Raw genomic sequence first — 23,136 nt, 5'->3', positions numbered from 1 at the left:
CTCCCTGGATCCGCAACACACGTGTCCCACCGGCTCTGTGGATACATACAAATGTTGTGCGTATTGCGTCATGTCGCAAGCCCGTCCTCGCCCCCAAGAGCAGTCATCCTCCTCGCAAAGTTACATCATCATAACACCCCCTCCCCCACCTCAACAAAGTGAATTTAACCCAAACACAAGCCCATACTGTGCGATGGGCTTTCTTAGTACTTTGCTTTATCGTATTTGCAAATGGTTTTCTTGCTGCTTTATGTTTCTTTTTTTCGTATTTTTTATCACGTTTCTTTTTCTTGTTGATATTGAATCCTACTTGCCTGACTATCAACTTTTTTAGTGGCCATTGCCAATTGTGTGTGATAAGGCCAACCACAGCTGTCTACATCACGCCGAAACGTTAAAGAATGAGTTGTAAGGTGAGGCAGGTGTATCTAAAAAGGTAAATGTAGTTTTTTTTTTGAGTGAGATAATTTCAAATGCAGTATGTTACATTTTATAATGCAATCCTAGCATATGAGATTGGCTAGGACCGGCTAATAAACTGTTTTGCCAGTGTAGCAAACAGGTTGTAAGAGATATTTAATCAACATAGTCGTTAGAGAAGAGCAAGTAAGCAGACAGGCAAAAACACAATCAGTAACAAATGGCTTGTAAACAGTAGCCCAAACAACCTTCCTCTTTTTGATAAGTAGCGTTTCAGTTGTTCTCGTTCTTTAATCATAGAACATATGAAAATATGTGTGGCTCTTAGGAACATGGTGCCTGTCAAACTATTAGTCGAATCTGATGCACTACATTATCGACATCAGAAACTTATTTTCCCCTCTCCAATTTTCAGCAAGTGCTCTCCTGTCCTTTCTCTTCTCTGCTTGAGTACAGCCCTGTGAGTGGTAGGCACCTTCCAGTACTTTACCCAAGTGACTATTGTTCATAATTGGAATTATTCATTCCAATAATAATGCTCATTATTCATCATGAGCCTTGATGATGAGCGTCAATATGCTATTTGATCAGGGGAGAAACAGCTGTTGTACTGTCCAAAAATACTGTTACTGCTATTTCCAGCAGCAGTATTTGAAAAGCAACCAGATGTACTTCCCCTCTCTAACCCAAAAGAGACAAAGTAGCTCAGTACAGACCATGGATCAAACCTGAATCATTCCTTCCTGGTCTGCATCACTCAGCAATGCCTAGAATAAATGTTCTGAGTTTATTGGGATAGTTTAATGGGTAATTTAAATTGCTATCCAGTAAGGATTATATTAATGGTACCCAAAATGTAGTTTTCCTTACAAATGGTGATGTTCAACCTACGTCAGTTTGAAATCACTGCTGCCATTAAAATGAATGGACCCACTCCACGACCTGGGAATAAGCTGACTTAATGTGGTGGATGTTTATTGAGTTAAGAAATAAAATGCTTTTCTGAAGGCCAAGATTATATAAACTTTGAAAAGACTTGCTACTCTTTAAGGAATCATTGCGAGGAAACTTTTTCAGACAAGAAATGTTATTGGGAATGAGATTGTACCGTTTTGTAAAGTTCATGTGCAGAATAGCTGAAGTACTGTACCTTCCTTTTGAATGTAATAAAAGTACTCCACCAGCTGAAGCCAAACGTTCAGACATGGAGGTCACATGGGTGGGCTTTTTCTGATATTTTTCTCTTGGGTGGAGGTTGTTTGCTTGACTGTATATACATGTGAATACGGTTGCGTGTCACATGATGCAACCTAATTAATTCTGCTGGCATTGTATTTTAAAATCTAACATTTCAAATTATAATGAGAACAGTTATTACCTCCTCAATTCAAGAAGTTGTATCTGATGTACAGGCTTTTAAAAAAAATTGTTGCGATTTATCTTAGCTTTAGACGAGTAAAACAAGACATGGCATTGATCCGTTTTGTTTACGGTGAACGCACCGTGGAAACGGGAATTGCAACAGTGCGGTGACGTCATCGGGAAATCGCAGAATGGGGGCGGAACGCGGCTGAGGCGGGGTGAAGGGGCGGAGCGCGGCAGAGAGTCTGGGAGAGGGCGGGGCGGGGTCAGGGCAAAGCGCGAAGGGGGGCGGAGCGCGGCGGAGACAGAGGGTGAAGGGCGGGCCGCGGCTGGAGGCGGGCCGAGGTAGTGGGGGGCGAGGCGAGGGGGCGGAGCGCGGGCTGGGGCGGGGCGAGGGGGCGGAGCGCGGGCTGGGGCGGGGCGAGGGGGCGGAGCGCGGGCTGGGGCGGGGCGGGGCGAGGGGGCGGGGCGAGGGGGCGGAGCGCGGCGACGGGGCAGAAAGGGGGAGCAGTCATTTTCGTGGCGCTATTAGCACCGGAGAGTGGCCTCGCTGGTGGTAACATGAAGATCTGGAGCTCCGAACACATGTTTAGGTAACGGAAAGGGATTCTGTCAGGGGGGCGGAATTGAAAATATAGGCCCGGAGCGGGGGAAGGGATGTGGGGCACTGTCCGGCGTTTCCCTTGGTGGGGGTGGGGGTGGGTGGGTGGCCGGGCCTGGACGGGTGGTGGGAGTGTTGGGGTCTGGTCAACGGGCTTGCCCCACCTCACTAGCGGGAATGGGTGTGAGTGGCCGGGGAGGGGGATTTAGTAGATTGGTCCCTGGGATTTATTAGAATTTATTAGAATATTACAGCGCAGTACAGGCCCTTCGGCCCTCGATGTTGCGCCGATCATCTGACCTACACTATTCCATTTACATCCATATGTCTATCCAATGACCACTTAAATGCCCTTAAAGTTGGCGAGTCTACTACTGTTGCAGGCAGGGCGTTCCACGCCCCTACTACTCTCTGCGTAAAGAAACTACCTCTGACATCTGTCCTATATCTTTCACCCCTCAACTTAAAGCTATGTCCCCTCGTGTTTGCCATCCTCATCCGAGGAAAAAGACTCTCACTATCCACCCTATCTAACCCTCTGATTATCTTGTATGTTTCTATTAAGTCACCTCTCCTCCTCCTCCTCTCTAACGAAAACAACCCCAAGTCCCTCAGCCTTTCCTCGTAAGACCTTCCTTCCATACCAGGCAACATCCTAGTAAATCTCCTCTGCACCCTTTCCATAGCTTCCACATCCTTCCTATAATGCGGTGACCAGAACTGCACGCAATACTCCAGGTGCGGCCTCACCAGAGTTTTGTACAGCTGCATCATGACCCCGTGGCTCTGAAACTCGATCCCCCTACTAATAAAGGCTAACACACCATATGCCTTCTTAACAGCCCTATTAACCTGGGTAGCAACTTTCAGGGATTTATGTACCTGGATACCAAGATCTCTCTGCTCATCTACACTACCAAGAATCTTCCCATTAGCCCAGTACTCTGCATTGCTGTTACTCCTTCCAAAGTGAATCACCTCACACTTCTCCGCATTAAACTCCATTTGCCATCTCTCAGCCCAGCTCTGCAGCCTATCTATGTCCCTCTGTACCCTACAACACCCTTCGACACTATCCACAACTCCACCGACCTTCGTGTCATCCGCAAATTTACTAACCCACCCTTCTACACCCTCATCCAGGTCGTTTATAAAAATGACAAACAGCAGTGGCCCCAAAACAGAACCTTGCGGTACACCACTAGTAACTAAACTCCAGGATGAACATTTGCCATCAACCACCACCCTCTGTCTTCTTTCAGCTAGCCAATTTCTGATCCAAAGCTCTAAATCACCTTCAACCCCATACTTGCGTATTTTCTGCAATAGCCTACCGTGGGGAACCTTATCAAACGCCTTACTGAAATCCATATACACCACATCCACGGCTTTACCCTCATCCACCTGTTTGGTCACCTTCTCGAAAAACTCAATAAGGTTTGTGAGGCACGACCTACCTTTCACAAAACCGTGCTGACTATCGCAAATGAACTTATTCTTTTCAAGATGATTATAAATCCTGTCTCTTATAACCTTTTCCAACATTTTACCCACAACCGAAGTAAGGCTCACAGGTCTATAATTACCAGGGCTGTCTCTACTCCCCTTCTTGAACAAGGGGACAACATTTGCTATCCTCCAGTCCTCCGGCACTACTCCTGTCGACAATGACGACTTAAAGATCAACAACAACGGCTCTGCAATCTCCTCCCTGGCTTCCCAGAGAATCCTAGGATAAATCCCATCTGGCCCAGGGGACTTATCTATTTTCACTCTTTCCAAAATTGCTAACACCTCCTCCTTGTGAATCTCAATCCCATCTAGCCTAGTAGGCTGTATCTCAGTAATCTCCTCGGCAACATTTTCTTTCTCTACTGTAAATACTGACGAAAAATATTCATTTAACGCTTCCCCTATCTCCTCTGATTCCGCACACAACTTCCCACTACTATCCTTGATTGGCCCTGTTCTAACTCTTATCATTCGTTTATTCCTGATATACCTATAGAAAGCCTTAGGGTTTTCTTTGATCCTATCCGCCAATGACTTCTCGTGTCCTCTCCTTGCTCTTCTTAGCCCTCCCTTTAGATCCTTCCTGGCTAGCTTGTAACTCTCAAGCGCCCTAACTGAGCCTTCACGTCTCATCCTAACATAAGCTGCCCTCTTCCTCTTGACAAGCGCTTCAACTTCTTGAGTAAACCACGGCTCCCTCGCTCGACAACTTCCTCCCTGCCTGACACCTGTCATCCATGGTTCCCTAATCTTGCCATTTCTATCCCTCATTTTCACAGGAACATGTCTCTCCTGCACGCGAATCAACCTCTCTTTAAAAGCCTCCCACATATCAAATGTGGATTTACCTTCAAACAGCTGCTCCCAATCTACATTCCCCAGCTCCTGCCAAATTTTGGTATAGTTGGCCTTCCCCCAATTTAGCACTCTTCCTTTGGGACCACTCTCGTCTTTGTCCATGAGTATTCTAAAACTGACGGAATTGCGATCACTATTCCCAAAGTAGTCCCCTACTGAAACTTCAACCACCTGGCCGGGCTCATTCCCCAACACCAGGTCCAGTATGGGAGGTTGCGGGGGAAGGCCATCAGAGCCAGAGGCTCCATTCCCCATGGATGGGGCCACAGGCAAGAAAGGCAGTCCCCGCGCCCCATTGATCCCCCACCCCTACCCCCGCGGGGTTTGCCCCGTGATCGGGGGGGCCTTCCGTCTTCAGCTATCGTGAATTTATTGTTTCTACTTAACCCTACATGAGGTCCTATGACGAGAGGCTGAGTAAATTGGGCCTATGATCTCTGGAGTTTAGGAGAATGAGAGGCAATCACATCGGAACATACAAGAATCTGAAAGGATAAAAGCAAAATACTGCGGATGCTGGAAATCTGAAATAAAAACAAGAAATGCTGGAACCACTAGGCAGGTCTGGCAGCATCTGTGAAAAGAGAAGCAGAGTTAACGTTTCGGGTCATTGACCCTTCGGAACCCGAATCTGAAAGGGTTTGATAGGGTGGAAGCTGAGATTGTTCCCACTGGTCAGGGAATCTAGAACATGGGGGCACAGTCTCAGGATAAGGGGTCAATCATTCAGGACTGAGATGAGGAGAAATTACTTCACTTAAAGGATTGTGAATCTTTGGAATTCTTTACCCCAGAGGGTTGTGCATGCTCCATCATTGAATATATTTAGGGCTGGGACAGACAGATTTTTGATCTTTTAGGGAATCAAGGGATTGGCGGGTGGGCAGGAAAATGGAATTAAAGCCCAAGATCAGCCATGATCGTATTTTTTATTTAGAGATACAGCACTGAAACAGGCCCTTCGGCCCACCGAGTCTGTGCTGACCAACAACCACCCATTTATACTAACCCTACAGTAATCCCATATTCCCTATCACCTCCCTACACTAGGGGCAATTTACAACGGCCAATTTACCTATCACCTGCAAGTCTTTTGGATGTGGGAGGAAACCGGAGCACCCGGCGAAAACCCACGCAGATACAGGGAGAACTTGCAAACTCCACACAGGCAGTACCCAGAATCGAACCCGGGTCCCTGGAGCTGTGAGGCTGCGGTGCTAACCACTGTGCCGCCCACAATGACGGAGCAGGCTCCATTGGAGATATGGTCTACTTCTGCTCCTCTTTCTTGTGTTCTTGTGGGACTGGGTATGAAGCAGGTGCTGACTCTCCCCACAGTGATCCTTAATTCTGCTTGTGCTTCTTACCCTGTAGTTCTCTGGAAATCGATGTATTTTGTGCAAAACAAAATGCTTTACAGAATATATCTCAAATTGTGGCGATTCTGCACTACAGAAAGAACTGAAGGAACGTTTGCTTTTTTGATCAACCTGTGTGTTTATATAAAAAAACAAGTCACATCTCCCATTGGAAGGCATTTTAATTGTTTACTGTATCCCTTATCCAGCTGTACCAACTCCTTGTTCATCTGCGAACAAATGTAATGGTAAACCTAGTTAAGCTGTCTGGGGAATAGATTCAGACTGCAGGTAGATCAAATGTACCTACTGTCTAAAGTCAACAACTTTAAGCGTCAGCCTTGGTTCAGTGCTGGCACTCTTGTGGGTTCTGGGTTCAAGCTCCACTCCACAAATGTACACTTAATCCAGACTGACACTTCAGTAATGCTGAGTGATTGCTGCACTTTTAGAGGTGCAGTCATTAAACCAAGGTCCCAGATTCCCCCCTTAGAAGATCCCATGGCAGTACCCCTTCATATTTCTCATCCACATGTTGCCCTCTCGGCAACGTCATCTGAAAACACCACATCATGTTTCACATGTATGTTGATGACACCCAGATCCACTTCACCACTGCCTCTCTTGACTCCTCCGTTGCATCTTAGATTAGAGATACAGCACTGAAACAGGCCCTTCGGCCCACCGAGTCTGTGCCGAACATCAACCACCCATTTATACTAATCCTCCGCTAATCCCATATTCCTACCAAACATCCCCACCTGTCCCGATATTTCCCTACCACCTACCTACACTAGTGACAATTTATAATGGCCAATTTACCTATCAACCTGCAAGTCTTTTGGCTTGTGGGAGGAAACCGGAGCACCCGGAGAAAACCCACGCAGACACAGGGAGAACTTGCAAACTCCACACAGGCAGTACCTGGAATCGAACCCGGGTCCCTGGAGCTGTGAGGCTGCGGTGCTAACCACTGCGCCACTGTGCCTAAATTGTCATACTGTTATCTGGTGCTGGATGAGCAGAAATTTCTCTTCTGGCCCTGTCACAAACTTCGCTCCCTTGCTGCTGATGCCATCCCCCTCTCTGGCAACTGTCTGAGGCTGAACCAGACCATTCGCAAGCTCGGTGTTGTACTTGACCCCAGGATGAGCTTCCAACCACACCACCAAAACCATCTATTACCTTCACAACATTGTCCAATTCTGCCCTGCCTTGGCTCCTCTGCCGGTGAAACGCTCATCCATGCCTTTACTACCTCTATAATTGACTATTCCAAAGCTCTCCTGGCTGGTCTGTGATCTTCATAGGCTTGAGGCTCATCCAAAAATTCTGCTGTCTGAATCCTAACCTGCACCAAGTCCTATTCACCTACACCCCAATACTCATTGACTTATATTGGCTTCCAGTCTAGCAACACCTTAATTTTTAAAATTCTCTTCATTGTTTCCAAATTGTTCCTTGGCCTCACCTCTCCCTATCTCTATAAACCCCTCCAGCTCTTGTGCATATTAGATTTAATTGCTGCACCATTGGTGACCATGCCTTCATCTGCCTCGGCCCTATGCTCTGGAATTCCCTTCCTAAACCTCTCGGCCTCTCTCTCCTTTATGACATTCCTTAAAACTTTGCTCTTTGACCAAAGTGGCGTTCATGTAAAGTGCAGCGATTGAAGCTACAAGAACTCCATCTGAAGAATTAAAAAAGTGGACAGTATGCTTAAAAATGGCCACCAAAGGTCCAGAGACCTTCCCTTTAGAACTATAGAAAAATTACAGCACAGGAGGAGGCCATTCAGCCCATCGTGCACTGGCCGTAAAACCTAGCCCTCCAATCTAATCCCACCTTCCACCTCCTGGTCCGTAGCCTTGCAGTTTACAGCATTTCCGATGCATGTCTAGGTACCTTTTTAAAAGAGTTGAGGGTTTCTGCCTCCACTACCATTCCTGGCAGTGAATTCCTGACACCCACCACCCTCTTAGGTCTTCCCTCAGCCTCCTCTGTTCTAAGGAAAACAGCCCTAGCCAATCCAATGTTTCCTCATAACTGCAACTTTCAAGCCATGGCAACAGTCTTGTAAATCTCCTCTGTATCTCTCCAGAGCATTTATGTTCTTCCTGTAATGTGGTGACCAGAACTGTACGCAGTACTCCAGCTGTGGCCTAACCAGCATTTTATACAATTTCAGCATTACATCCCTGCTTTTGTATTCTATACCTCGGCCAGTAAAGGAAAGCATTCCATATGCCTTCTTCACCATTTTATCTACCTGTCCTGCCACCTTCAGGGACCTGTGGACTTGCATTCTGAGGTCTCTCACTTCTTCTACCCCTCTCAATATCCTCTTGTTTGTTGTGTATTCCCTCGCTTTGTTTGCCCTCCCCAAACGCAATACCTCACACTTCTCTGGATTGAATTCCATTTGCCACTTTTCCGCCCACTCAACCAAACCATTGATATCATTCTGGAGTCTAGAGCTATCCTCTTCACTATCAACTACACGGCCAATTTTTGTGTCATCAGCAAATTTCCCAATCATGCCTCCCACATTTAAGTCCAAACCATTCATATATACCACAAACAGCAAGGGACCCAACACTGAGCCCTGTGCAACACCAATGGAAACCACTTACCATTTGCAAAAACATCCGTCGACAACTACCCGTTGCTGTCACTAAGCCAATTTTGGATCCAACCTGCCACATTCCCCTGCAACCAATGGGCTTTCATTTTACTGACCAGTCCGCCATATGCCTTACTAAAATCCATGCAGACAACATCCACTGCACTACCCTCATCAATCCTCCTTGTTACTTCCACAAAAAACTCTATTAAGTTAGTAAGACATGACCTTCCCTTAACAAATCCATGCTGACTATCCCTGATTTATCCTTGCCTTTCTCAGTGGTAATGTATCTCAGAATTGAATCTAATAATTTACCCACCACTGAGGTCAGACCGACTGGCCTATAATTATTTGGCCTGTCCCTTGCACCCTTTTTAAATATTGGTATAACGCTCGCAGACCTCCAATCCTTTGGCACCTCGACTGTATCCAGTGAGGATTTGAAGATGATCATCTGTTATTTCTTCCCTGGCTTCCTTTAACAACTTGGGATGCAATCCATCCAGCCCTGGCAATTTATCCACTTTCAAGGATGTCAGGCCCTCTCGTACTTCCTCTCTCATTATGCTTATCGTATCTAATATTTCACACTACTCTTTTACTACAATGTCTACATCATCCCTCGTGAAGACAGAGACAAAAAACTCATTAAGAACCCTGCCCACATCTTCTGCATCCATACATAAGTTCCCTTGTACATCTCTGATAGGCCCTGCCCTTTCTTTAGTTTATTCAAACTGTCTGGCAAGGACAAAAGAATACATTCAAAGCTAAGAGGTCTCAATTACACCCATCCTGAACCTATCAAGAGACATTTTTGAATTGAATGGGTTCTTCTGAAATAAAGAAGGTGTGAAGTAGCCACAGACTGGTCTATTGTCAATCAGCACAGGAAGCAAAATCTCCCTACTTCCAACAGAGATGAGATGTGAGGAACTTTTAGCTTTAAAGGTAGCTCTGTCTCTCTTGAGAGAGAGAGAGAGAGAGACTGACCCAGGAAGAAGCATCACCAAAGCTTGTCCAGTTGAGAGCTAGGAGAAAATCCAACAAACAAAAAGGGAGGTGCCCTGCTATGAATTCTACATGTTCAACAGGCGCAGCAGAGAATTGAAAGTGACGCTTTGTCTTCATACTAAACTTTCAACCAACAGAGAAATCTACATACACCCAAGCCTAAATGCCCTTTTTCGTGTGTGTGTGTGTATATATGAATTTTGGGATCAGGCATATTGCTCAATAAATTAATCTTCTGTTTTGAACCTACAAGAAAACCTGTCACTGTCTGTTTATTTGACAAATAAAACACAAAGGGATCAAAATCCTAAGAACAAAAACACGTGTTGCGAGTTGAACAGTGGGAACCACCCACATCCCTCACCACATGGCATAACACCAAGCTTTTGGTCACCTGTCCTAATATCTCCTTACGTGGCATGGTAAGAACATAAGGAGCAGGAGTAGGCCATATATCCCCTCAAGCCTGCTCTACCATTTAATAAGATTATACCAATCTTTGACCTCAACTCCATTTTCTGGCTGGATTCCCATTTCCCTTAAAAGTTCAAAAATCTATTGACCTTATCCTTGAATATACTCAGCATCTGAGCATCCCCTGTTCTGAGGTAGAGAATTCCAAAGATCCACATCACTTTGAGTGAAGGAATTTCTCCTTATCTCAGTCCAAAATGGCCATTCCTTTATCCTGAGATTATGCCTCAAATTTTGTTTGATAATGCTCCTGTGAAGTAACTCGGGACATTTTGCTATGTTAAAGACTATATATAAATGCAAGTTGTTGATGTCCTCCCAGTGTCCTGGCCAATATTTATCACTCAGTGAACATCACTGAAACACCTAGAAGAACAGGACAGCAGGCACAGAAAAACACCACCACCTCCAGGTTCCCCTCCAAGGCACCATCCTAATTGGACATATATCATTGCTAGGTCAAAATCCTGCAGCTTCCCAACAACACTGTAGGAGTACCTTCTCCACACAGGCTATAGAGGTTGACAAAGATGCTTGCCACCACCTTCTCGCGGGCTTTCGGGGTGGGCAATAAATGCTGGTTTTACCAGGATCTAGCCCACATCCAGGGAATGAATAAATACAAACATTTATAAAAGTGCCTGGTCATTATCGCATTGCAAATTGGCTGCCACATTTCCTGCATTATAACAATGACTACACTTCAAAAGTATTTCAGTGGTACTTTTGCTTTTGGTAGTTCTGAGATTGTGAAAGGTGCTATCTTAATGCACATTTTTCTTTTCCACTTCATCTGTAACTATTTCAAAATCATTCATAGTGTTTTGCTCTGTTTTCTTTCCAGTGTAAACTCTACATTTGTCAGTATTAAATTACATTTCACAACAATGGAATGGACTAGGCCATTTAGTCCTTCAAGCCTCTTCTGCCATTCCGCTAACCTTTTTTTATTCATTCATGGGATGTGGGCGATGCTGGCCAGGCCAGCATTTATTGCCCATCCCTAGTTGCCCTTGAGAAGGTGGTGGTGAGCTGCCTTCTTGAACCGCTGCAGTCCATGTGGGGTAGGTATACCCACAATGCTGTTAGGAAGGGAGTTCCAGGATTTTGACCCAGCGACAGTGAAGGAACGGCGATATAGTTCCAAGTCAGGATGGTGTGTGATTTGGAGGGGAACTTGCAGGTGGTGGTGTTCCCATGTATTTGCTGCGCTTGTCATTCTAGTTGGTAGAGGTCGCGGATTTGGAAGGTGCTGTCTAAGGAGGCTTGGTGCATTGCTGCAGTGCATCTTGTAGATGGTACACACTGCTGCCACTGTGCGCCGGTGGTGGAGGGAGTGAATGTTTGTCGATGGGGTGCCAATCAAGCGGGCTGCTTTGTTCTGGATGGTGTCAAGCTTCTTGAGTGTTGTTGGAGCTGCACCCATCCAGGCAAGTGGAGAGTATTCCATCACACTCCTGACTTGTGCCTTGTAGATGGTGGACAGGCTTTGGGGAGTGAGGAGGTGAGTTACTCTCCTCAGGATTCCTACCCTCTGACCTGCTCTTGTAGCCACGGTATTTATATGGCTACTCCAGTTCAGTTTCTGGTCAATGGTAGCCCCTAGGATGTTGATAGTGGGGGATTCAGCGATGGTAATGCTGTTGAATGTCAAGGGGAGATGGTTAGATTCTCTCTTGTTGGAGATGGTCATTGCCTGGCACTTGTGTGGCGCGAATGTTACTTGCCATCTGCTATTGGTCTGCCGCCTTGCATGTTTCCATTTGCAAAAGTTAAAATTAGTTTGAAGAGTTCTTTCTGACTTATGGATGATCATACAGATTCCTTCTTACCAGACTGAGTGAGCTAAAGACAGGGTAATAATTCTTTGATGTCGGTAATTTCGGGTCATATTGCTGCTACCAGTTCATTTGCTATAGATTATGGGAAAATATACAATATGTTTTAGTGAACAAATGTGATGAGGAATATACTGTGGTTGTAGAAAAAGGAAATTTACGTATTTTCCAGTAGAATTAAATGGTCTAAGTTTTTTTTGTTAATTTTCTTTGTGGTGCACTTTGCATTGCTATATTTAACAGTGCATGTGAACATTTAAAGTATCTATTGTGTACATGCATCTTAGCAGATCATAAGCTTGGCTTAGCTGATAGTTTTTAAACCTCCCTTTCTGTGAAATAGACCTCTTTTGCACCCACTTCTTCCCTTTCTGGTACAGTGGTGTCAGTTTATATGAAATGTGCTTGTACTTTTTTTTATGGTGTCCCTTTAGCCATCCATGGGAGACAGTCATCAAAGCTGCAATGCAAAAATACCCTAATCCCATGAACCCCAACGTGGTGGGAGTGGATGTGTTGGAGAGGAATCTCGATACTCAAGGAAGATTGCATAGCCAACGTCTGCTTAGTACAGAGTGGGGATTGCCCAGCATTGTTATGGCCGTAAGTATGTCAGCAATATTTTGTACATTATTTTAAGTTTTTAAAAAAACTTTTAATTTGTATTGTTTTTCCAAAATAGCCCAAATCAACAGGAGCCTTTGCATTCAAAGATCTTCATTTATATGGATCTGTCAATGTCCAGATCACTAGAAATTTGGCACAATTGGGATATAAAAACATTGATACTGAGTAACCTGGTTTCTGAGTCAAATCAATATTAAACTGAAATATTTTCCCATGTGAAGATTGAGATAGTGACATAGACTTTGACTTGTCAATTTCGTTGCTTTTAGGAAACTTCTTGTGTTTAATTCATAATAAATGATCTCGGCTTCAGTGTTTCCAAGTTTGTGATGCGAATGTTGGGTAATCTGTTTGGAAAAACCTATCTGATTTGCAGTGTAAAACTGCAAGTAACTAAACCAACCTGCCTAATCCCTCATATATATCATATTACAAATTATTTGTATGAAGTATGGCATTTTTCTGTAGTGACAGAACAAACACCAATTAGGAAGTTTCCAGATTGGGTGTAAATATTTTGTAGCTAAGTACACAAGAACTTGGAGCATTCAATACGATCATGGCTGATCTTGGGCTTTAATTCCACTTTCCTGCCCGCTCCCCATATCATTTGATTCCCTGCAAGACCAAAAATCTATCTATCCCGGCCTTAAATATATTCAGTGACGGATCATCCACAACCCTCTGGGGTAGAGAATTCCAAAGATTCACAACCCTTTAAGTGAAGTAATTTCTCCTCATCTCAGTCCTGAGACTGTGCCCCCCATGTTCTAGATTCCCTGACCAGTAGGAACAATCTCTCAGCTTCTACCCTATCAAGTCCTTTCAGAATCTCGTATGTCTCAATTAGATCACCTCTCATTCTTCTAAACTGCAGAGAATATAGGCCCAATTTACTCAGCCTCTCATCATAAGACAACCCCCTCATCCCAGGAACCAATTTAGTATATCTTTACTGCACTGCCTCCAGTGCAAGTATATCCTTTCTTAAATGTGGAGACCAAAACTGCACACAGTATTCCAGGTGTGGACTCCCCAAAGCTCTGTACAATTTTAGTAACACTTCTTTATTCCTGTACTCCAATTCCCTTGCAATAAAGGTCAACATGCCATTTGTTTCCTAATAGCCTGCTGTACTTGCATGTTAACTTTATGCGTTCCTTGTACGAGTGCCCCCAAGTCTCTCTCAACATCAACACTTACCAGTTTCACACCTTTTTTAAAAAGAAATCTGCGTTTCTATTTTTACGACCAAAGTGAACTTCACACTTCCCTACATTATACTCCATTTGCCATCTTGTTGCCCACTCACTTAACCTGTCTATATCTCTTTGCCGCCTCTCTATATCCTGCAACTTACCTTTCCACCAAGCTTTCACTGCCTGCCAACTTGAAAATGCCCCATTTATGCCCACTCTGTTTCCGGACTGTTAACTAATCCTCTGTCCATGCTAATATATTACCCCCAACACCATGAGCCCTTATCTTGCCTATTAATCTTTTATGTGGCACCTTATCGAATGCCTTTTGAAAATCCAGTTATACTACATTAACTGTTTCCCATTTATTTACTAGTTACATTCCCAAAAAACTCTAATAAATTGTCAAACAGGATCTCCCTTTAGTAAAACCATGCTGACTTGTTCTAATCATACTACGCTTTTCCAAGTGCAATGTTAAGACTTCCCAACGACTGATAAACTAACTGGCCTGTAGTTCCCCGTTTTCTCTCTCCCTCCTTTCTTGAAAAGCGATGTAACATTTGCCAACTTCCAATCTGACGGGACCATTCCTGAATCTAAGGAATTCTGGAAATTCATAGACAACGCATCCACTGTCTCTGCAGCTATCTCTTTTAGAACCCGAGGATGTAGGCCATCTGGTCCTGGGGACTTGTCAGATTTTAGTCCAAGTTCCTGCAATACTTTTTCTCGACTGATATCAATATCCTTAATTTCCTCTCTTTTTAGTCCCTAGGTTACTGCCTATTTCTGATATGGAACTTGTGTCTTCTACTTTGAAGACAGACACAAAATATTTGTTCAATGTCTCTGCCATTTCCTCATTCCCCATGATGATTTCTCCTATTTGTGCCTTGGAATGATTTGTGAACAGATTATCAATGTGGCAGTGTTTTCAGTGTTGTGTAGTAAGGTATGCTGTAAAGAAATTTCCTGACCTATGTTAATCCAGCACCCACTATAGTAAAATAGATATAAGCATATAGCCCCGGTAGTACATCTTCATTTACGGATTTTTTCAAAATTGCAAAAGACTTGTATGGGGTTAAATTCGCTTGCCTCCTATAACTTGCTTTATATTCTCGTGCTTCACTCAGTGGAATTTGACACTCTACAAAAAAAAATTGAAGCAAAATAAAGGCAACTGTGAGGTTGTTTCATGTGGTAATCTATGTAATGTGTTTTTGCTAGATCCTAGGTACAAGCAGGACCACAACATACATTAAAGAACATTCTGTTGTAGATCCAGTTGAACGGACAATGGAACTCAGTTCTTCTAATGTAAGTACATGAATTTGAAAGTCCTAACATCATGGAATATCTCCGTATATGTACCCAATGCTTTTTCTTCCTCTTCTATTCAACTTCTAAAAAGTAGAAACTGGTGTTATTCTATAATAGGGGCACCATAGATACTGTCCCTTTCTAAAAAGCTTTGCATTATTGAATTAGGTGCTCTCCTCCATCCCTACAAATGACCACCTGTGAGCTACATCTCAAGCTCTTTGATGTTCTTCATCGCACTAATAGGCAAACATCTGGCATCAATCAAACAGCTTAAGATGATGAGCATCTTCCTCAAGCATAAGTTATTGTAACAGTTTACTAGTGAGGAAATGGTACAGGAAAGATTGAGTAGTGAGAATGTTGTTGGAGAGGAATAATTACCTGTTGCATAGTTTCAAGGAGCCAATCTCTGCATTATTATTTGCAGTGAAGCAGAGATGCCAATGGAAGCTGGTGAATGAACTGAATCAATTTCAGACAGGGTTGAATGAGAACAATGTACGATAACAACTTGCATTTATGTAATGCCTTTAATGTAATAAAACATCCCAAGGTGCTTCAAAATAGCATTTGACTTAGAAGCAGACTTTTAAAATTGTCATGTTATTGGTCAGGGTCTTCTTTTTGAGAAGAAAGTATCAAACTTCGTTTGTGGTAGTACTCCAGCCTCTGAGTCAGACAGTCATGGGCTATTTCAGAGACTTGAGTATGTAAACTAGACTGATAGTCCAGTGCAGTACTGACGGAGTACTGCACAGAGATACTCAGTCAGATGAGACTGTAAACCGAGCCCCTGTCTGCCATCTTGTAAAGATGTAAAAGATCCCATGTTACCTTTCAAAGAATTCTCCCAATGTCTCAACCAACACCATCCAAAAAAAATTGCCTGATCATTTAATTGTTTTTGTGAGACCTTGCTATGTGCAAACTGGCTGCCACGTTTCTCTATATTACAATAGTGACTATACTTCACAAGTATTTAATTGGCCATGAAGTGTTTTGGCACGTCCTGATGTCATGAAAGTCTCTGTAAAGGTAAGTCCTTTCTTTAAGGAGCACAGCAACATAAGGCCTCTTGCTGATCAACGCCACGACATTAGTGTAGATCATTACCTTCACATAAACTACCTGTGTCTGAAAGGAGTTTTGTCCTCATTTTTGGCCTCATCCCGCCCTATCTCTAAGCTCTGCACACCTCCAGTGCTGACCTTTTCATTGCACCACCATTGGCGGCAGTGCCTTCAACTGCCCTGGCTTAAGCTCGGGAATTTCCTCCCTAAACCTCTCCGCCTCTCTTTCCTTCTTTAAGATGCCCCTTTAATACCTAACTCTTTGACCAAACTATGGTCATCTGCCTTAATACCTCCTTATGTGGCTCAGTGTCAGATTATTATTTATTATGTTAAAGGTGCTATATAAATGCAAATTGTTATGGGACCATCTCTTTTTTTTTAGATCCTTTTGGTGCTTCTTAGTAATGTCTGCTTGGATTCTGAAGATAAATCTTTAGACATATAGAATTATGAACCAGGTGAACCTATCCATCTTGTATGCCTCTCCAGGTTTTTATCTTACTTTGTGCTTATAAACTTCTGCAATACAATTTGTACTAGTCTGGTGCAGGTGATTTTTCAGGTATAGACTGTTCATTAAATTTCAAATGCACAGAAAACACCTGAACTCAAGAACTGGCATTAAGATTAACTACCTGGGGTAGGTGCATTTAACTGCATAGCTTCCTACCAAGCTTGTTCAATTCACAAGTTGCTGAAACTGATTTGACAGACAAGGCTTTGGTGCAAATGTGATGAATGCAGCACAATGTTCTGTTTCACAAATATGCATGTATTAAAAAAAACTTGGATTTTCTGAAGGGCGAACTTCAGATCCTCTGTTTTTCAGAGAAGCCAAGTAGATAGTAATTTTTTGTTTATTTGCTCTCGGAATGTGGGTGATACTAGCAATCACAATTGGTGCCCAAAGACGATGGCGCTGTCTCTCCTTGAAATATTGTAGTTCTTGTTCTGTTGATTCTTCTGCAACATTATTGGGCAAGGAATCCCACAGCAGCAATGAAGGAACAGTAGCTTACATCCAAGTCCGAATGATGTGCCTTGGAGGTGGTGATACTCCCATGACGTGGCTGCTCTTTTCTTTCTCAGTTCTAGAGATGGCAGAGGAGAGACGTATTGTCAAAGTGATCTTTTTTGAGTTGTTTATCGATTGTATACTTTGCAGTAACAGTGCACCTGTGATGGAGGAGGTGGATACTGCGTTCAGTGGCAAGGGGAGCCAATCAAGCAAACTGCACTGTCCAGAGTGATGATTGGTTTCATTAGTATCACCTTTTGTGCCTGCTGACCTATATTGGCTCCCAGTCCACCAATGCTTTGAAATTAAAATTCTCATCCTTGTTTTCAAATCCCTCCAGTGGCCTCACCCCTCCCTATCTCTCAGCCTCTCCAGGCCTCCGAGAACTTCATTCCTCACATTCTGACATCTTGTGTACCACCATCTTCCTTCACCCCACCTTTGGCAGCCATGTCTTTAGCTGTCTCGGCCCTAAGTTCCTGCATTTCCAAGTTAAACTTCCCTGCCTCTCCACCCCTCTCCTTTTAAAATGTTCCTTACTGAGCCCCTTCCGTGCTCTTGAAGACATGATGTTGATCTGGCTGGTTCAGTTCAGGTTCTAGTCAGTAGTGGTCTCCAGGATGTTGATGGACTCGGCTATGGTGATGTCATTGAAGGTCAGCCTTTCTTCTGTACAAGATTGTCATTAGCTGCGATTTATATGTTGCAAATGTTATCCATGGGTTGCTTCGCTATTCGAGTAGTTATGAATAGAGCTGCTGACAGTAAAATCCATTCTTCAATCTTATGACAGAAGTAAGGTCATTTATGAAGCAACTGCAGATGTTAGAGCCAGGAATCTTTCCCTATGGAGTTCCTGCAATGATATCTTGGGATTCCGATGATTGATCTGATGGATGGCGGGGCAGGCTTGAAGGGCTGAATGGCCTACTCCTGCTGCTATGTTCCTATGATCTGAGAAAACCACAGCCATCTTTCTCAACTCCAGCCACCTGACCCCCTATGACTAGTTTTGGTAGGGCTCCTTGACGTCATATTTCATTAAATGCTGCCTCACTGAGGACAGTGAATAACTCACTTCATCTGCCATTTACCTTTTGTACCCATTGTAGTAAGGTCTGGAGCTGAGTGCTTCTGTTGCAACACTGAGGGTCGATGAGCAGGCTTTGCTTAATTTTGCTAATGACTCCTAGACTTACCCTGACTTTTGAGGATAGATAGTAACTGGGCAATCATTCATCATGTCATTGTTGTACTGGAACAGCTGAAATGTTATTTAGAAAGTTATTGACCCACATCTAGGTAGGTTTTGAAACTATTAAAGTGGATAGGATATTCTCTGAAGCTGAGGGTAGGCCCATCCCATGAGTCAGTAAATGTCTTCACCTTTCCTTCCTTCACACCAAAGTGACTGACAATTACTACCCTCCCCCATGCCGGTGGAAACTCTAGAACGTGACTATGTTAAATGATTCTACTCTCAAATATGCACCAACTCTTCGAAGTTGAGGCAGGGCCTTAATGTTTATGGCTTTAAACTTTTTTTTGCTGGTGCATTGGTCTAGGGTTATATTTGATAATTGAAAGAACAGTTAAGATGCGAATGTGTCATTTCACATGAGATCCAATCATATTCATTTCTTTTGTTACAGATAACTCTCAGTAACCTTGTATCAGTAGATGAAAGACTGATATATCGACCTCATCCTGAGAATCCAGAAAAGTGAGTTGAATGTAATTTTATTAAAAATGTTTAGACAACACTCCGTTTTAATCTGTTTTACTAGTTATATCTAGCTTTTTGGATATTTTTAGCTATCTAAAGAAGCGAAGTTTAAATGCTATAATCTTAATTTACTTCTAACAGTTTGTTTTAAATAATGGTCCAGATTTTGCGGTTAGCGGTGAAGGAACACTGCTTGCCTTTCGTTATACTCACAGTTGCCCAGAGCTTTTGTAGGCTTTTGAGCAGAGACTTGCCATCATTAGACATCGGATCCAGTGTGGGACCCTCGACAGGGGATGTGAGAGCTGGGCAAGCAATAGTGAGGCTCTTTATTTAAGCCAGGATGTATAAATTAGATTTAAATTATGTACAGAAAACAAATTAAAGATTGGGGGAAAATGGGAAGAGATAAGAGACAGAAAAAGATTTTTCTTAAAAATGTAAAATCTCCCAACAATAATTAAATTCTGACTGAATAAGACTCCACACTTGTGAAATTAAGTTTTCAGAACCAGAGAGGGTTTTTTTTGGCAGTAATCTGATCACACAATTAAAAATCCACTTACACCTGAATGTATCAGCCCTAACTTTCCCTGCCGTGTTTAGTGAAATAATAATGGATATGTACCGCAACTTCACACCCTTATATCGATTTCAATGCCGAGTCTATTGCCAGCTGTTACAGCGCAATCTGTGGATGAGCAGGGTAACACCAATTCTGCATTTAACTGTGCATATTCTGGAAGCGGCAGTCTGATTTACTCCACAGTAATGGTGAGCACTGTTAGCTTCACTGTTATTCTTGACACATAATCTGGGCCAATGTATTTTGTTCAATGGGAGATGGTGGCTTCAAATTTGAAGAGCTTACGAGCTTTAATTTTTTAATTGGATTAATCTAATACAGGAATCTGCCTGGACATTGAAGACAAGGTTGCTGATTAGCAAAGATATGACAAAGCAAATGGAGAGATCAGAACTGAACTGGGCTGTCCATCACAATTTTTTTTGAAGAGTCACTTCTGTGACTTTTTTTTTGTTTGTTCCGAGTGTGCACCAAATAAATGCTGCTTTCTTGTGAACTTGAAGGGGGCAAGTAACCAAATGTTGAAGCTCGGAGTCAGATTTTGGAAATGATGCTAGTTGACAAGTTAACTTTTGGATGAATGAAATTGGAAATTATACTTTTTTTTTTAAGAAAAGGAAACCTGAGAGGGAGATAGAGTAAAACTGAAGAAATTTTGCATTCTGTAAACCAAAGTTCTGGAGTGCCAAGGACATTCTATTAATAAATGCAAACTTTTTTTAGATTTAAATATGCCAAGATATTTAAAATCGTAACTATAAAACTGAAATATTGGCTCACTCAACGATGCGTTGACTTTTAGGACCATTTTGACCCAGGAGGCAATAATCACAGTGAAAGGAGTTATCTTGAGTAACTATTTGGAAGGATTAATGGCCAATACAATTTCTGCTAATGCAGGAAAGGTACGTGCGCACAGTCATTTTAAATAGATTTGTCTTTTTGGTCTATACAGTGCATTAACTGTCCCAAATGGGAATTGAGGCTCTTGCAGTCCAAGTGCTTCTAATCTTTAGATTTGGAATAAAAAGGAAACTCCAGTTGTCTCTAATTAATTATAATGAATCTTGAGGGTGAAACTTTGGTAGTTGCAATGTGGCAGTTTCCACTTTCCTATAACACAAATCAGATGAAAAGTCTACATTCATTCCCCCTCCCCCACTTTCCCCTAAAATGTTGTGCACCTCCTGGTGGCTTGACAATACACACATTGCTGTCTTGGGTTGTCTTGTAGGTGGTTCAATGCAAGGATGCACATTCGATCTCAATGGGGTTCTTGATCTCAACCAAATTGGAAAGGATAAATCTGTGAAATATCACTAATTGTTATTGGATTTGTAGCAGATTGCGCCAGCAGCATAAGCAGTTGGTTTGGGACATGACACCTCGGCTGCAGAAATGAATACACAGCAGAATTAATGAGTGGTTGCTGGTGGGGGTGGTGGCAAGAGGTCTTAAAAGATTTTTACTGTTTTGTGATGCAGCTACCAGCTACTATTGCAATACCATTTTGTCATTGTGAGGTCTTTATGGATTGTTAAAAGCATCATGTAGCCTGCCTGGTGCTGACTCACACGGACAAAACTTGATCACTGTCTGACATGTTAGTTGAAATTGGCTTTTTTAATTGCCCTCTGTTTATGAACACAGGAATAGGAGGAGGCCATTCAGCTCCCTCAAGTCTTATTTTACAACATCTCAAGAGTTTGATGTTCTAACTTATATTTGCCATCAACTAGTGAAGTAGCACAGGTCTGAGCTAATTGAGTCCATTGGATATTTAATGCTTAAGATTATGTGCTATTGTTTTCAGTCAGCCTTGGGAGGAAATTCTATGCTCGAGTGATGTTGTTTGCTGGTAACTATGAGCATTACCTTTTTGAATAATTATGCAATTACCTTAATGGTGAGCATGATGAAGAAAGACCAACTGGTCAAACCTACATGGGCCATCAGCACCCGCCCACAGTTTTACAATCTCATTAGGAAATGCAAAGAACAGAGAAAAGAAACCTTGAGCTGTTTAAAGGAGAAAATAACGCTCTAGGAACTTCGTCTCTGATCTCTCTAGGTCAATCAAGAAAGCTCCAGAAGATTGTTGTATCTGAGTTCTAATCACAGGTAGCCACACCTACCTTCTGTCACGAGATGCCTTCTACTTGCAGGACGTTATTGGCTCCTTTTTGCAGCTCTCCAATGAATCCACATTCATGACACATACTTGCAATCTATTACAGAAGTAATTTTTGTTTCCTTATTTTGCATTCTCCCCTCCCTATCTAGTTCAAATAAACTGTCCACCCAAACAGAGTCTGTTCCCTTCATCATTTACAGGATCTCAATTATATACCTTTTGAAGTCTATACTTTCTTCAGCTTTTTAAAAAAAGCGACCGTTTCTAAGCCTATCCTGATGACTAAGCTCTAAGATTAGGTATCATTCAACTGGCTGTTCTTGGGACTTTCGCAAGAGCCTCAATAACCTCCACCTTGTGAGGAGCCGAAAACTGGGCACAATTATAGATGTGACTGTACCAAGCTGTTGAACTACACAGTTATTGTATTTCTAGTTTTGTATTTAACGTTGTACCTCTGTTTAAAGAGGGAGCTTAGGATAGACTGAATAATTACAGGCCAGTCAGTTTAACCTCAGTAGTGGCCGAATTATTGGAATCTGTTCTGAGAGACCTTTCAGGACTGAGATGAGAAATTATTTCACCCAGAGAGTGATGAGCCTGTGGAATTTGCTACCACAGAAAGCAGTTGAGGCCAAAACATTATGTTTTCAAGAAGGAGTTAGATATAGCTCTTGGGGTGAAAGGGATCAAAGGATATGGGGGGAAAGCGGGAACAGGTTACTGAGTTGGATGATCAGCTATGATAATGAATGGCGGAGCAGGTTCGAAGGGCCGAATGGCCTGCCCCTGCGCCTATTTTCTATGTTTCTAGGAGACAGGAAAAACTGTCTCTTGGAAAGGCACAGGTTAATCATGGATTTGTTAAGGGAAGATCTTGTTTGACCAGCTTGATCAAATTTTTTGAAGAAGTAACAAGGAAGATAGATGAGGGTAGTGCAATTGATGTGGTCTACGTGGATTTTAGCAAGGCTTTTGACAAGGCCCCGCATGGCAGACCGGTTTTTGAAAAAAAAAATCCCATGGGATCCAGGGAAATGCAACATGTTGGATACAAAATTGGCTCAGTGGCAGGAAACAAAGGGTAATTGTTGAGGCTGTTTTCGTGACTGGAGGGCTGTTTCCATTGGTGTTCCGCAGGGCTCAGTACTGGGTTCCCTGCTTTTTGTGGTGTATATTAACGATTTGGACGTAAATGTAGGGGGCATGATCAAGAAGTTTGTGGACAACAAGAAGATTGGCCGTGTGGTAGATAGCGAGGAGGATAGCTGTAGGCTACAGGAAGATATTGATGGTCTGGTCAGAAAAGTGTCAAATGGAATTCAGCTTGGAGAAGTGTGAGGTGATGCATTTGGGGAAGTCAAACAAGGCAAAGGAATAC

The 23,136-nt window shown here is 42.9% G+C and overlaps 1 protein-coding gene across 7 annotated transcripts in view; it reads left to right on the top strand.

Annotated features, from left to right (window-relative positions):
- The window catches only part of prelid3a (PRELI domain containing 3A), a 46,090-nt gene that overhangs the window by 5,955 nt on the left and 16,999 nt on the right, over positions 1-23,136 (top strand). For 2 of the 7 annotated variants that reach the window (XM_068030786.1, XM_068030789.1), the window contains exons 2-5: positions 12,498-12,666; positions 15,123-15,212; positions 18,962-19,032; positions 20,424-20,526. In XM_068030786.1, the coding sequence (XP_067886887.1) occupies positions 12,498-12,666; positions 15,123-15,212; positions 18,962-19,032; positions 20,424-20,526 (433 nt within the window). Of the gene's footprint in view, positions 1-167; positions 437-2,277; positions 2,376-12,497; positions 12,667-14,673; positions 14,845-15,122; positions 15,213-18,961; positions 19,033-20,423; positions 20,527-21,692; positions 21,891-23,136 lie in introns of those variants that run through there. The other 5 variants (XM_068030790.1, XM_068030791.1, XM_068030787.1 and 2 more) reach the window with 5 other exon arrangements.

This window comes from Heterodontus francisci, chromosome 5 (genome assembly GCF_036365525.1).
Source record: "Heterodontus francisci isolate sHetFra1 chromosome 5, sHetFra1.hap1, whole genome shotgun sequence".
Classification (NCBI taxonomy): Eukaryota; Metazoa; Chordata; class Chondrichthyes; order Heterodontiformes; family Heterodontidae; genus Heterodontus; species Heterodontus francisci.
Note: the sequence above shows the minus strand (reverse complement) of the source record. Positions and strands in the feature narration are given on the sequence as shown.